The 15,663-nt window shown below is 44.3% G+C and overlaps 1 protein-coding gene across 3 annotated transcripts in view; it reads left to right on the top strand.

The window, feature by feature from the left end:
- Positions 1-7,100: 7,100 nt before the first annotated feature.
- The window catches only part of Gosr1 (golgi SNAP receptor complex member 1), a 32,994-nt gene continuing 24,431 nt past the window's right edge, over positions 7,101-15,663 (top strand). The window contains exons 1-4 of one of the 3 annotated variants that reach the window (XM_057775587.1): positions 7,101-7,153; positions 9,169-9,283; positions 13,235-13,322; positions 13,578-13,685. In XM_057775587.1, coding sequence (XP_057631570.1) covers positions 7,123-7,153; positions 9,169-9,283; positions 13,235-13,322; positions 13,578-13,685 — 342 coding nt within the window. In that variant the 5' untranslated portion in view covers positions 7,101-7,122. Of the gene's footprint in view, positions 7,154-7,714; positions 7,747-9,168; positions 9,290-13,234; positions 13,323-13,577; positions 13,686-15,663 lie in introns of those variants that run through there. The other 2 variants (XM_057775586.1, XM_057775588.1) reach the window with 2 other exon arrangements.

The raw sequence follows: 15,663 nt of genomic DNA, 5'->3' as shown, positions 1-15,663 counted from the left end.
CACTCCCCGTGCTGGGTGGGCAGAGATGAGAAGATCCCTTGGGCTTGCTGGCCAGCCAATCCAGCCATATCAGCTTAGTTAGAGATCCTGTCTTTAAAAATAATGCATAATGCAGATAATTGAGGAAAACACTGATTTCAACCTCTGGCCTACACACACACACACACACACACACACACACACACACACACACGAGAGTTGGAGCTGCAGCTCAGCGGCAGAGCACATGCCTACACGTGGAAGCTCTTAAGTCCAAGGCTCAGCATTATACAGAAAAAATCCACTCTGAGATCTGAACCCATGTGGCTACCTGTTCAAAAGCCAGAATTACACCGTGGAAGGTACGAAAGCTACCACTAGGGATGTAACTCTTCTGCCAAGCCAAGGAATGCCCAAACCATCGTGCCTTGCTACATTAACATATCATGTCCTACGCTACTGAAAACTTCGATCAGACTATCCCATAGCACTTATACCACATCTGTAAGTTTGTCCAACATGGACCTCAGTGTCCTGGTGAGACCCCAACAATCTCAGTGACGGCTCCACAGAACACACCCAGCACCAGTGCCAGTTTCCTTAACTCCTTCATGGATTATGGTGATAAGACCCTCTGAGCCAGGCACTAGAGGATGCCATCATCAGTCAGGGGACAGAGTTCTTGCTGTCTGTCTCATGCGACAGGGCTTCCATTACACGGTTATTGTAAAGCCTTTGACTCCTACACCTTACCTACACGATAGATTAGGAAACTAGCCATGGCACAGGACAGGGTCACTTCTGATAGGAGAGCAGGTCCTTGGGTCAGAACCCTCTTTCCCTTTGGGCTCTTGCCAGTGGGTTTTCCCCACTATCAGCCTTATTTGTCATATGGTCTAGCCTTTGGTCCTCAACTACTACCTGGAGATCCTGCTTCCTAGTCTGGAAGAGAATCCAGTTTCCCCCTCTACACATCATATCCTGTGGTGGTCTGAAAGAAAACGGCCCCGAAAGGGAGTGGCTCTATTAGGAGGTATGGCCTTGTTGGAGGAAGTGTGTCGCTATGGATGTGGGCTTGAGGTCTCCTATGCTCAAGCTACACTTAGTGACAGAGTTCACTTCCTGTGCTTGCAGATCAACATGAAGAACTCTCAGTTCCTTATCTAGCACCATGTCTCCCTGCATGCCACCATGTCCCACCATGATGACAATGGACTAAATCCCTGAACTGTAAGCCACCCCATTAAATGTTTTATAAGAGTTGTTGTGGCCATGATTGTCTCTTCATAACAATAGAAACCCTAAGTCATTTCCCATTCATTCCCCCTGCCCAGTCTTCATTTCTCAGGTCCTCTAAGCCAGGTCAGGCCTGTCCTGGGTCCTAAATGGCACAGTCAAGCAGTGTCTCCTCTCTTTGCATGAACTGTGAGTGTGTTGACAGCAAAGCTCCTGTCGGGGTTGGCACACCTCTGCGCTGCCCAGCTCTGGGTCTTTGGCACATCCGAAGAAAGATGCCAAGAGCTCTCTGGAGGCAAACATTCTGAGTTCTGCATGATCTGGTGCTGGGAGCTTTGATTAGAGATATTTTTCTAAACCTCTTGCACACCCTTAGAATAACTGGCTCTGTATTAAACACCTGCTATGTAATGATGCTACACACACTAGTGGAGGTGTTTCTACGTTAGAGGAGTATAAATGCCCGTGTCATATGTAAGTGGAGAAGAGCCTCTCATAAAGGAAGTACTGGTGGTGGAACAGCTTTTTTTTCTCATTCCTGAATTAATGAGGTGTTTTCAGATGTTTTCACCTGAAAAGTGAAAAAATGTTTTCACCTTTCTACAGGAAGCCTGCTTACACACTTACTCTGAAGCATGAAAAGGAACCTTCCAATTGGCTAAAGAGGGAGGGTTTAGAGGCTTCCATGTCTCCTACTTGATAAATTAGATTAACCTGAGCATTGCTTTCTTGTCAGACATGGTGTCCATACAACCTGGTTTCTATGTGTAAACCTGTTTTTTAAGACCCTGCCTTTCGATGCAGACCAAGACTTTAGGAAACCCAGTGTCGATACCCTGTTGTCTTCCAAGAGGACACTCAGTTGGGAAGTCATGGCACATTTCTGGGCATTTAAGAAAAGCTGTCTACCTCAAGAAATCTGCAGTTCGGCATGTCCACTAATAGCAGCAAATATGAGACTAAGATGTTGGCCTAGTCTGTAGGAGTAGATCCTCTAACTCACCAAAAAATACCATGGATTTGGATTCATTCTTCTTTATTACATGCCTATGTTGGTGGGATATCTGTGTGTGTATACATGCATGTTTGCGTGTGTGGGCATACCTACACATGTGTGTATGCATGTGTGTACTAGAGGTTCCTGTCAAGTGTCTTCCTCACTACACTCCATATTCTCTCACTTGAGCAAAGCTCACAGCCTAGCCAGCCAGCTTGCTTCAGAGATCTCCTGTCTCTGCCTCCCTAGTGCTGGGATTACAGGAGAGCAACCACCCTTGCCTGGCACCTATGTGAGTGCTTAGAATCTGAACTCAGGACCTTACACTTGCACAGCACTTTGCCCACAGGCATCTCCCCCCACCCTAGCTCCTGGTTCACTCCTCCATGTCACGTATCTCTAGTCTGAATATGGAAGTTTTCTGCTGGTCTTTGTCTGAGGTCTGAAGTAATAGTGAACTTTAGGCTTGTGCACAGCTGCTGTGGGAAGAAGGGGGCCTCTTCCCGCGAACATACCTGGGGAGAGCAAGCTCAGAGGCCTAGTAACTAGTGAACATGGCCTCGTTTAGAAAAAACTATTTTTTCCTAACATGTTATTAAAGATTCAAATGTTAAGGTATATTTCTTACCTACAATTTCTGCAGTAAGGTCCCCCAGACTTCCCTGAAGTGAGATCATCTAGTAGAGTTGGGAAGGAAGTTTGACCCAAACCTTCACTTGAGGGACCCAAAAAGTGCACACCCACTTCACCAGTAAAACCAAGGCTTGTTTTCTTGTCTTAAGCACAGAGTGTATTTCTAATAAAACTTTCCACAGAGTGAAATACATTGTGTTGTGACTTATCAAGGTGAAATGTAAATAAATTTCATTGTTTTCCCAGAGAAATATCAGTAGTCCTGGGAGGTGTCAATTAACCATTATTAAAATGGTGGCAACGAATACATTCAAGACTGTAGATAAGATAAAGAGATGAGATGAACCAGTGCAGAAAACTTAAATCTAACTGGAAAACTTCATTTTTGGACAAGATAGACATGTTTCTATTCTTCTTGCTAAGGACAGTGAAAGCTAAGGATTGTGTACAGAATAATTAGACTTCGGAAGGAAGAAAGACCTCAGAGGCTAGAGACCCTCAGGATCTAAAGAGCAAGATGCAAGTGAGTTCCCTGGGGGGTATTTTTGGTTTTCTATATCTACATCTCACCATAAATGGCAAAAGGTACAGACAAGAAACACTCTAAAGCAATGGTTCTCAGCCTTCCTAATGCTGCAACCCTCTAGTACAGTCCCTCATGTCATGGTGACCCCCAACCATAAAATTGTTTTGTTGCTATTTCATAACTGTAATTTTGCTACTGTTATGAATCATAAAATAATTATCTGATATGCAGGATATCTGATATGTGACCCCTATGAAGGGGTCATTTGACCCCCAAAGGGGTCACAACCCACATGTTGCTTAAGCAAAACCTTCTCTCTTTAGGAAAAGAACCAAACAATGAATAGCCTAGCAAGTGAGGATACTGTTACATAATAAATGTGTGACTCAGCACCGATGGCACCTGTTCACCTAGACAGCAAAGGCTCGGAAGCGAGCCCTTTACTCTGGATTCCCTACAATAAACTCTTCTTGAAAACCTGAGCAATGTCATAGTTGCCCCTGCTGAGTTTCAGCGGCCAAGTGGGGAGCAGTAAAAAGGCACTCCCCCAACCTGGAGTAAAGGCCAGGCAGGCAGAACCGGAACTTCAGCGCCCATCTAGAAGGATCAATGCAAGTCCCAGCCTCGCCACCGGTACAGTGTCAGAAGACATCCGCTTACACCGAAGACGGGAATAGGATCTGGAGTCTTGTCTTAGCTTCTTTCTCGTTGCCATAGTAAACTGCCCTCAACAAAAGCTACTTAAGGGAGGAAGGGTCATTTTGACTTACGTTCCAGGGGGACACAGTCCTTCATGGTGAGGAAGACACGCAGAGGGCAGGGAAGGCATTGCAGCAGGAGTAGGAGGCTGTCGACCACATTGCATTTGTTCTTAGAAAGCAGAGAATGAACAGGAAGTGGGGTTTGAAACCTCAAGGCTCACTTCCTACAGCAATACTCTACCTCCTAAATGGTTCCACAACCTAAATAGCACCACCAGCTGGAGACCAAGTGTTCAAATAAATAATCCTGTGGGGGACATTCCACATTCAAACCAAGATACCTATCATACCTAAAATATCCATGATACATTTTTAATTTTTATTTTCTATCATGTGTGTAATACATTTATGTGTGTGTGTCCATATGCACATGCAGGTAAGCATGCATTTGTGTGCATGTATAGGCCAGAAATGTATGCTCTGTGCCCTCATCAATCACTCATTGCCTTATTTTGAGACAGGGTCTTCCACTGCACATGGAGCTTCACAGATTCCCTTAGGCTGGGGTAGGGGAGCAATGAGCTCCTGCAATCTGGCCATCTCCCCACTCTACCACCAACCCCCACACTAGAGTCAGATTCAATCTGCTGTTCCTGGCTTATTTATTTTTAACATGCATGTATGGGTACAAGGGGATTTGAGCCCATGTCCTCATGTTTGCATGGCAGGCACTTTACCCACCGATCCATCGTCCCCTGCCCTGAAATACTCAAGACACAAACACAGATAGATATTACTCATGTGCCAAGACCCTAGGAAATTTTAGCTAATGAAAAAGCACAGCCAATGAACTCCAACATGTAGATATTGGAATTATCTGTCAAGGATTTAAAAACGCCTGAGATGAAAATAATTTGGTGAGCATTTATGAACAAACTTTTAAAAAATTATTTTGCTTGTTTTTTTTTTCTTTGAGATAGAGTCTCTCTATATAGCCCTGGCTGTCCTGGAACTCACTATGTAAGCCAGGTAGGTCATCCTCAGCCTCACAGAGATCCATTTGCCTTTGCCTCCCAAGTACTGGGATTAAAGGTGTGTGCCACCACACCCAGCTATAAACAAACTTGTAACAAAGGATTTTAAACAGAGTCTCAGCAGGAAACAGTTTGCACAAAGAAAAGAACATGAGGAAGTGAGTGCAAGTTTTCAGTTCTGAAAAATTCAATAATTGAAACAAACTCACCAAAGGGGCTCAGCAGCAACATGGGGAGGCAAAGGAAAGACCCACTTGTTTGTCAATCAACTTGAAGACAGAACAGTGGCTATTCTCCAACCAGAACAACTCTAAGTTCTGGTTAAAACACTCTGGAAATAGATTTTTTTTTTAATGAGTACTGAGGGCCCTGGGGAGAGGGCACGATGTTCTGTGGGAAGAATGACCTGAATAGCCAGGCTACTCTCAAATAAATGTGCTTTTTAGGTAGGCAGCAAGCAGAAGAAAAAGAAGGAAACAGCCGAACAGGAAGGCGGCAGACACTTACGTCATCCAGCAGAAAGCCACGGGGAAGCCTGGAGATCAGAAACAGTCATGGAGCCTCTGATCCACACGAGGGCTCCAGGAAGAATGTCTTCTAGTAGGTGAGACTGCAGATGAGCCGTCCCCACCACAGCCATCTTTCTGTCAGGAATGATTGGCCTTCCAGCTGTGATCGACGGCACATAGTTTAGACTCAAACACATCACCCTCTTCGGTTCTTATGCACATGGTATTTTTACTCTTTGGGCCGGTTTGCTCTTCTACTTCTCCTTTCTCACAGGGTCAGCCCGCCCCTCCTCAGACAGGGGATCTTTGAGACAGAGAGACATGCTTGGGTATGCAGTGTGTGTATGTGTGGGGGCAGAGGTGGCAATCCTACGCCCACAGCCAGCTTCTCAATGAACTTAGACAACACATTACAATTTATTAATAAAATGCATATTATATTCAGCCGGTAAAGGGCTTGGCATCCAAGCATTAGGATGTGAGTTCAGATCCCTAGCACAAACCTGAAGTTAGGCATAGCTCCTAGGTCTGTAATTCCAACACTGGGGGCAGACCTGGGGCTTGCAGGCCAGCCAATCTAACCAAATCAGCAGAGAGCTTCAAGTCGTGGGCATATTAGGGAAGGCAAGGGAAACGGCACACCCTTGCTGACTAGAAAGGAAAGAGGGCTGAGGCGATGCTGTAGACATAAGGACAACAGACAGTGGAGAAGACTGGCATGCTGAAGAGTGAAGGACGGGCAGGCAAGTGGAGGTAGGATGAGGAAGAGAGCCGCTAGCTCCGAGAAAGGAAAATGGGAAATGCAGACCAAGATAATCTCAATCTCTCTCTCAATCTCTCTCTCTCTCTCTCTCTCTCTCTCTCTCTCTCTCTCTCTCTCTCTCTCTCTCTCTCTCTCTCTCTCTCCCTCTCCCTCTTCTTTTCTCTCTCTCTCTCTTCCTCACTCCTTTTCTCCTTCTCTCTTTCTTCTTCTTGAGACAGGGTTCCATTTATCCCTAGCCGCGAACTCCCTACGTAGCCGTGGATGACCTTAAATTTCAGATCCTCCTCTCATCACCTGAGTACTAGAATTGAAGGCATGTGCCAGCACGTTCTGTTTATGGAGTGCTGGGGATCGAACCCAGAACATCTAGGCAGGCACCTTACACACTAAGCTACACCCTCCAAGTCCCAAAACATCTTATTTAAAGGGACATGAGGGAAACTGTGTCTCTCCTCTCAGTCACCTGCTGAAAGGAGGAACACGCCTAGACGAACGACTCGCAGACTGAGGCCGCAGAAAGATGGTATGAACACCCAGAACAGAGACTTTCAGGCAAGCTAAACCCAAGTTTTCAACCGTGCCACTTAAAGCTGTAAAACTGCAAACTGTCCACCAGGTGACGGTATCTGCGGAGACTCGCGTATCCCATCAGCCCTGGCGCTCTGGCTGGAAGAAGGCGTGGGGGTGACTCTCTGGCCCGCCACGCCTCTACTCTCCTGTCCCGACTGACGTTGGGCAACAAAGATGGCGGCGGGAACCAGCAATTACTGGGAAGGTGAGGGCAAGGCCTCCGGGTGGGTCCCGCCAGGCGCTGAGGGGACAGAGTGAGGCTGGGTCTTGAGGGAGACAGCAGAGGAAAGAGACAGACCCCAGGAACGGCCACGCTGCGGGATGAGGTTGTCCGAGAGGAGCCCCGGGCCTGGGAACTTGAGGAAGGGGCTGGGACGGAGTGAACCGGATCTGGGAAGGGGTTGGGCCGAGTGGAGGGAGCCGGGATGGAAAGGAAGAGGCGCCCGGGGCTCCGGGTGGACCTGTCGGAGGGGTGGTGAGACTCTGCGGATGGGACTTAGGGGACGAACTCTTGCGAGGAGACGAGTGCTGAGCCAGAAGCTCCAGAGCCCGGAAGACGAGTAGTCAGAGCCTTGGAGTTGCGGCCACTGTCAGAAAACTAGGAGTGAGGGAGGAGCTTGTGAGTCCCGGCCTTGGGGGGCTCCCAGACATTGGCCGTGGAACGTCTCCTCCTGGACCCCTATTGGCAATTTAAGAAGGAGACTTCATCGAAGATTGGGTGACAGAATGCTGAAAATAACTACCGTCTGTTCTGGAGTCCAAGATCAGCTTTGTTAAAATGATCAAGGATTCCAGTTGGTACATTTGCTTTCCTCCCGCCAAGAGATCATTTTAATTCCTGAAAATCTGCTCTAATCAAGTGAGGTCATATAAAACATTCCTAGACCACGACGAGCCACAAAGATCAGAAATGGCTTCACCTTTTCGTTTAACTGTTTGCTGCTTTACTTTTTTTAAAACCTATTTCCTTTTTGCGAGCAATAAATCCCCCGCAGAGTATGGCATTGTCATCATCAACCACTTGATGTGAGGGACTGAATTTTAAGTTCCTGTCTGCCATATTTTCAAAATGCTTTCTACTTGGTGTTTCCCATTAGACAAAAATTAGTGAGAGTTAAAGAGAAACATTCCTAGACCTTAAAACGTATTTTAAATGCCCTTACCGTAGCTAAGATTTATCTTTAAATTATGTATAAGTGGCTGCTGGTATCTTTGATAGTCATTAGGCTATGAATCACTGTAATAATTAGAGCAAGCCGTTATTGGCAGTATACCTTGTGCCAGATGCTTTAAGCATGTATGGAAAACCGTGGAAGTAGAGGTTTAAAAACCGAGAGCTAAAGTTTTTAGATGAACTGAATTGTCAGTTAATCTCAAAGGCAGTAGGGGACCAAGCTGGCATTGGAAGTGGGATTTGGTCTCTGGGTGGATTACTCCATCATCCAACTTCGCTTCCTGCCTTTCATTGCCTCCGTGTTCTTTAGTCCTGAGACAGTCTGAGACAGTCTCACATTATCCCTGCCTGTATTTCAGTCCAGAACACTCAGATATGTCTAGGAGTTTCCCAGTATGGCTCCTTTCAGCCAGCCTGTTAGAAGCCAGGCTCGTACACGTGCTTATCTGTTTGCTTCTACATTTAAGACATATGCTTATAAAACACCTGTCACATTTGTATTTTGTCCTGTTCATGGTGCATCATTTTTAACCTCTATTTTCCCCCAGTGTTTTTGAAGAGCAATTTTTAATTTTTTGTTGATTTGCTCTTTTTGTGTGTTAAGGTATTTTACCTGTATGAAAAGAATCCCAAAGTCCTAAGAAAGCTGTGAAATGTAAAAAGAAAAGTCTTTGGAAGTGAATGCAGGCATCTTACACAGTTAGCTGGTGAATTGATCTGGTGGTCATAACCATTTTCATTTCTTCGGGCTTTATATTCTCTTCTTGTTTTCCTTCAAGTCACAACTTTGGGTTATTGCTGTAAAAGTAATCTCAGGTATGTCAGGGCATTGGTTGATGGCAGGTTATGTGTCTCCCACCACTGCTTCCCTTAGTGCTCCTGTCTGAAGCTTAACTACGGGACTAATTTACTTCCTTGGGTAAGTCCTCAGTTTTCGGGGAAATAGATAAGAGATCACTACATGATAGTTGGCTTTCTCCAAAATAGTCTTGTGATTTTTAATGTCTGTTGGTGGAAAATTATTTGTTTTTATAATTTTCTTGAAGATCTCAGGAAACAAGCTCGACAGCTGGAAAATGAACTTGACCTGAAACTAGTTTCCTTCAGCAAACTGTGCACGAGTTACAGTCACAGCAGTGCCCGGGACGGAGGACGCGATAGGTATAGGTACTACTGGCTTCTCTTTACCTTCAACTAGATGATGCTTTTAAAGTAAACTGAAATACAGAGCTCTCTGACCTGGTCTGCTGGTGAATTGTTGATGTTTTAATTTCTTTGTTATTGTCTTTGTGGGGGGGTTGTTTTATAAAAATTCTAATTCTTGAAACTAACATCAGGTCAGGGCTTTAGACAAAGATTGTGATAGCTCAGAAATAAACTTCTAGAGTTTAAAAATGAGTTTATATTAATGATGGTTTTGATGCCAGGCCTGTACACCTGTTACCCCAGCACTTGGAGGCTGAGATAGGAGACACATGATTGCACACTCACTGTGGCTCCACGACAAATCCAAAGAAGTTTCAGTCTCAGTCCACAGAAATGTCTGATTTGCTCACAAAGATTTTGTTTTGCTTTTGTTTACTTTTGTTTTTCAAGACAAGGTTTCTTTGTGTAGTCCTGGCTGTCCTGGAACTTACTCTGTAGACCAAGCTGGCCTCAAACTCACAGACCTGCCTGCCTCTGCCTCCCAATACTGAGATTAAAGGAGTGTTCCACCACCACCTGGCTGATTCTGTTTTCTAATTTCTGAATGGAACTGAGGAGTTACCTAAATGCAAAATATACAAATTGTTTTTCCGGTATTTATTCTTTTAGAATGAATCTAATGCAGTACGCTCCTCTTTCATAAGAACATGGCCTGCAAAGTTAACAAGGCTGGTGTGTTGACTTTGGGACCTAAAAATGTTAGGAGCATGCCCATGGACTCCAGTGCAAGACATTGCTTTGCACATTTACTCATGAAGTAAGGAGAGTGAGGATTTTTTTTCAATAAATAAATTTTTCTTCAGAAAGCTTTTTCCCAGATTTAAAGCATGCGTTGGTTTTGCCAATGAGTATACAATTTGAAAACTCAAGTCTGTCAGGAAATACTATTGCAGAGTGCTTTTTCTGTGTCTCTGCTTGGATTCCCTTTAAAAGAAACATTCTGAGTTCAGCTGCAGACTGGGACTGATTGTGCTTTTGCCAGAGAACCTGGGGCTGTGAGGACACAGGCTGAGGCTGGAGCTCTGTGGCAGGGACTTGCCTGGTGGCTGTGAGGCCCTGCCTGTGACCCCAGCACTGGAAACTAAAGATGACTGTGCATGCTGAGGCTTTGGGTTGAAGCCCAGATGGGAAGCATGCCACATGAATAGTCAGCAATCACCAGAACTTTTCTTTACGAATCTTGGGTTTTGTTTTGTTTGTTGTTATTATTGTTTTGGGGCGTCTTGGGTTATTTTGTTTGTTTTTTGCTTTGTTTTTCTGTATGTTGAGAATCAGAAGGTCTGTGGATCATCACACATTATCAAGTGAATTAGATTTAACTGAATCCTAATATTGTAGAGAACAAGGTTTTGACCTGGACTTCTCTACTGTCCTAAGAATGATGAATATGGGATATCCCGTAGTAGAGATTGCCCTGTTACTCATTCATTCAACAAATATTTAAAGAACAGTGAACAGTCACCATTTGCCAGGTGTTAGGCATGTGACCATAAAAAAGGCAGAGGCACTTTCCTTCCCTGATGTCTATGGGCCCACTGTTCTTTTAAATGTATGTAGTAGGGGAAGGGTTTGTATCAGTGAGAAACAGCTTTTTGGTGGTTGCACATTCTAGGAGAAACCTTCACAACCTTGTCTTAGCTGTGGCACAGTAAAGAAATCACCCCAACCTCCACACCACCCCTTTTATCACTGTGTAGCCCAAGCTGGCCTCAACCCTCTCACCTTCCTGTCTTGGCCTCCCAAGTGCTGGAATTACAGATGTATGCCACCATGCCTGACTAAGAACTAGGTATTTTTATGTCATATTGCAAGGCATTTAAAATGGAAATATTTATAGAACAAATAAGGCTTAAGACCTAGTTAAAGGTCTAAAGTAAGAATCCTTATTAAAGCCAGGCATAATCCCAGCACTTAGAGAATAGAGCAGAAAGATCACAAGTTCCAGGCTAGCTTGGCCTATGTATACAAAGCAAGCATCTGTCTTTAAGAAGTAACCGTCTGGGGCTGGAAAGATGCTCAGCAGCTGTGCACTCTTACTGCTCTTGCAGAGTACCCAGGTTTGACGCTCAGGAACTACATGGCATGCTCACAACTGCCTGTAACTGGACAGGAAATCTGATGCCCTCTTCTGTTCTCTTCTGGCTCCTACATGCACATGATGCACAAAAACTCACGTAGGCAAACAAACGTACCCATAAATAATGTAAAATAAACAATCTTTTTTAAAATTCTTCTTTTTTTTTTCTTCCATTTTGGTTTTTCAAGACAGGGTTTCTCTGTGTAGCTTTGGATCCTGTCCTGGAACTTTCTGTGTAGACCAGACTGGCCTCAAATTCACAGAGATTGGCCTGCCTCCACCTTCCAGTGCTGGGATTAAAGGTGTGCGCCACCATCACTGGTTAAAAAGTTCTTATAGCCATTTTTTGGCTATTTCACTGATTGCTTTTGTTGTGACTGTGAATCGGGAGCAGTGGAGGCTAAGGTTCTCTTTGACGATGAATTGATGATGTAGTCTTTGAGTCAGCACATCCGAATGCTATACGAGGGCAGGAATGGGTCTTCACTAAGGGTGGAGAATGTAATCCATTTTATTGTGTGAAGAATAACTCGTCTGGAGTAAGGCGCATATGTGGGCTCCTGATAAAAGGGACTGGTTTTTCAGAGAGGTAAGTGAAACTCTCAGGATATGTGATTTTAAAATTGGAGTCTGGCCGGGCGGTGGTGGCGCAGCACTCGGGAGGCAGAGGCAGGCGGATCTCTGTGAGTTCGAGGCCAGCCTGGTCTACAAGAGCTAGTTCCAGGACAGAAACCAAAAGCTACAGAGAAACCCTGTCTCGAAAAACCAAAAAAAAAAAAAAAAAAAAAAAATTGGAGTCTGCCAAACATCTTCATCTGCAGAAGAGTCAGATTCTGACTGACTGTTGTGATACCGAAAGGCATTAAAGATGCTCCTGTGAAATAGGCTGAGGTGAATGCATGCCATGTGGAGGTATGGAGTCTGGTGCGCCAGCGCACTGGCTGGGGCTCTGTCGGCCTGCGTGCTCACTCCTGACTCCTTAATAACTGCTTGTCCAGCCGGGCCATTTAAATCTCGAATCTCAGTATATTTCTTATTCGGAGTCTCTAGAGGAAGAGAGAACTTAAAGGCATAAGAAACTATAATTTTGGAGAAAAGCTAAAGGTTATTTTTCACAGGCCCCAAATAGGATCTATAATCCATTTTTTCTTCACTATTTGAAGGAGTTTTTGGCTTCTTTCCCATTGTTATTTCAGATTCAGAATTTTAGTTGCTTAGACTGTTTGCTATCATTTGGGGAATAGTTCGTAGCATTCTAAATGTCTTTATAGTCATTTGTATTTAGTATTTTAGGACATCTAGGATACTATTAATTAATTAATTAATTTATTTATTATGTATACAATATTCTGTCTGTATGTCTGCAGGCCAGAAGAGGGCACCAGACGTCATTGCTGATGGTTATGAGCCACCAGGTGGTTGCCGGGAATTGAACTCAGGACCTTTGGAAGAGCAGGCAATGCTCTTAACCACTGAGCCATCTCTCCAGCCCAGGGATACTTTTAAAAAGAAAAGTGAATCATAGTTAAATTTTTTAAAATTGCACTTATTTATGTAGAGGGGCTAGAGTGTGCACTGGCAGGGGACAACTTATAGGAGGAGTCAGGTCTCTCTTACCATGTGGATTCCAGGAATTGAACTCGGGGCATCAGGCTGGCTGCAGGCACCTTTAGCCACAGAGTCATCTTGCTGACCGTAAAAGCATAATCTTTAAAGAAGTAGAAGAAATGTTTCAGGGTTCATTTGACCTCTTGAAGAAAAATTATTGTCTTATTTTAAGGCTGTGTTAAACACTAAGTAATGGATTTTTAAATTAAACTTCTCTTTAGTTCAGACACAACGCCCCTCTTAAATGGATCAAGTCAAGACAGAATGTTTGAGACGATGGCAATTGAAATTGAACAGCTTTTGGCAAGAGTAAGTGCTTTTGGGTAACAACTAGTTTGCCATTTGTTGGATATGTTTTTTATTGAAACCATCCATTCATTCAAGGTGTGTTCTTCCTCCAACCACTTGCATTTTTAGTGGCAGCCATCCAGATTGTAGCAGATGCCATTTATGGGAAATGCTGACTGAGTCTTACCTTACTGTCAGCTAAGAGGACATATAGGCAGATAATTTACTTGAGTTATTTTTAGTGGTTTTTAAAATATTTTCTCCTTTTCTTCCTAGCTTACCGGGGTAAACGATAAAATGGCAGAATATACCAACAGCGCAGGGGTCCCCTCGTTGAACGCAGCACTGATGCATACGTTGCAGCGACATAGAGACATTCTACAGGTGATGTGTTGGGCAAAAAACATTTATGTTATCAAGGTAACATGGGAGAGGGCTAGTTAACTGTTTAGAATATCAAAAGTATAACAAAACACAGTAAATGTTTAAAGATTTATTAGGTGGTATTATAATACAGAAGTGCAAATTAGAAGGCAAAGTTTTTATTTTTATTTTTTAATTTTTTGGTTTTTCAAGGCAGGGTTTCTTCGTATAATAGCCCTGGCTGTCCTGGAACTCACTCTGTAGTTCAAGCTGGTCTCAAACTCACAGAGATCTGCCTGCCTCTGGCTCCCAAGTGTAGGGATTAAAGGCATGTGCCACCACCACCCAGTGGCAAACTTTTTTATTACTGAGAAAAGTAATCAACCTTTATAACTTAAGAACTCTTTAATAATTTATTTATTTTTATTTTATGTGCATTTGTATTTTGCCTGCATGTATGTCTGTGAGGGTGCCAGATCCTCTGGAACTGGAGTTAAAGAGAGTTATGAGCTTCTATGTGGTGCTGGGAATTGAATCCAGGTCCTCTGGAAGAGCCCCCAGAATCTTAACCACCGAGCCAATTCTCCAGCCCATTTAGACTCTTTAAAAATTGGTGTATACTCAGGAGTCAGAGGCAGTGGGGTGACTCACTTACAGTTCAGTGAGTTCAAGGCCATCCTGGTCTACATAATGAGTTCCAGGTCAGCCAGGACTGTGGAGTGAGGCCATGTCTGAAGGTGGTGGCGGTGGTGATGGTGGTTGGAGGTGGTGACGTCAACGGCAGTAGCCAGAGCCTGGAGGGATGGCTAGTTGGTCAGAGTACTTGCTGGGAAAGCAAGAGGATCTGAGTTCACATCCCTACGACCTGTATACAAGCCAGGGATGGCCACGTGTACTTCTAACTCCCAACACTGTGGGAGATGGACACAGATGATCCTATGAACTTGCTGGCCAACTCTCGAAGACAAGACAGGAGAGCAGTAGAAGATACCCACATTCATTTCTGGCCTCCGTATACATGTGTATAGGAAACACAAACATATGCATGCATACACACACACACATACAAAGAAAAATAGGAATCTCTTTTTTGAAGTTTCCTTTCCTGCATTTATTATTTATTTGTGTGTGTGTGTGTGTGTGTGTGTGTGTGCGTGTGCATGTGCATGCATGCGTGTGTGAGCTCTTGGGGTTGAACTCAGACCATCAAGCTTGGCAGTAGTGCCCTTACCCGCTAAGCCATCTTGCTGGTCCACAAATAGGAATCTGAGTACGGTGGCACATAGCTATAATCCCAGCACTTACAAAGCAGAGGCAGGTGGATTGCCACAAGTTGTAAGTCAACCTGATCCATGTAGTGACTTCTAGGCTAGCCAGGGCTACATAGTGAGACCCTGTCTTAAGGGGGAGAGGGGAAGAAAACAACAACAACAAAAATGAATAGAATTATAATTCAGTGGTAGAATTTGTGATTAGCATGCACAAGGCCCCCAGTTTAGTCTCCAGAAGTGCAAATGTGCACCTTCGCTGCCTTAGATAGGGTTTCTTTTTGTTGTTTTTGTTTTGTTTTTCAAGACAGGGTTTCTCTGTAGCTTTGGAGCCTGTCCTGGAAACTTTTAGACCAGGCTGGCCTCGAACTCACAGAAATCTGCCTGCCTCTGCCTCCCAAGTGCTAGGATTAAAGGTGTGCACCACTACCGCCCAATTTAGTTAGGGTTTTTATTTGCTGTGAAGAGACACCATGATCACAGCAACTCTTATAAAAGGGAAAAATATTTAATTGGGGTGACTCGCTTAGGGTTCAGAGATTTAGTCCATTATCATCATGGTGGGACAGGATGGCATGCAGGCAGTCATGGTGCTGGAGAGATAGTTTTGAGTTCTGCATCTTGCAGAGGCAACAGTCTGTCTCACTGGGCATGGCTTACACATATATGAGACCTCATAGCCCGCCTCTACAGTGACACTTCCTCCAACACGATCATACCTATTCCAACAA

The sequence above is a fragment of the Chionomys nivalis genome, chromosome 7 (assembly GCF_950005125.1).
Source record: "Chionomys nivalis chromosome 7, mChiNiv1.1, whole genome shotgun sequence".
In the NCBI taxonomy this organism is placed as follows: Eukaryota; Metazoa; Chordata; class Mammalia; order Rodentia; family Cricetidae; genus Chionomys; species Chionomys nivalis.
Note: the sequence above shows the minus strand (reverse complement) of the source record. Positions and strands in the feature narration are given on the sequence as shown.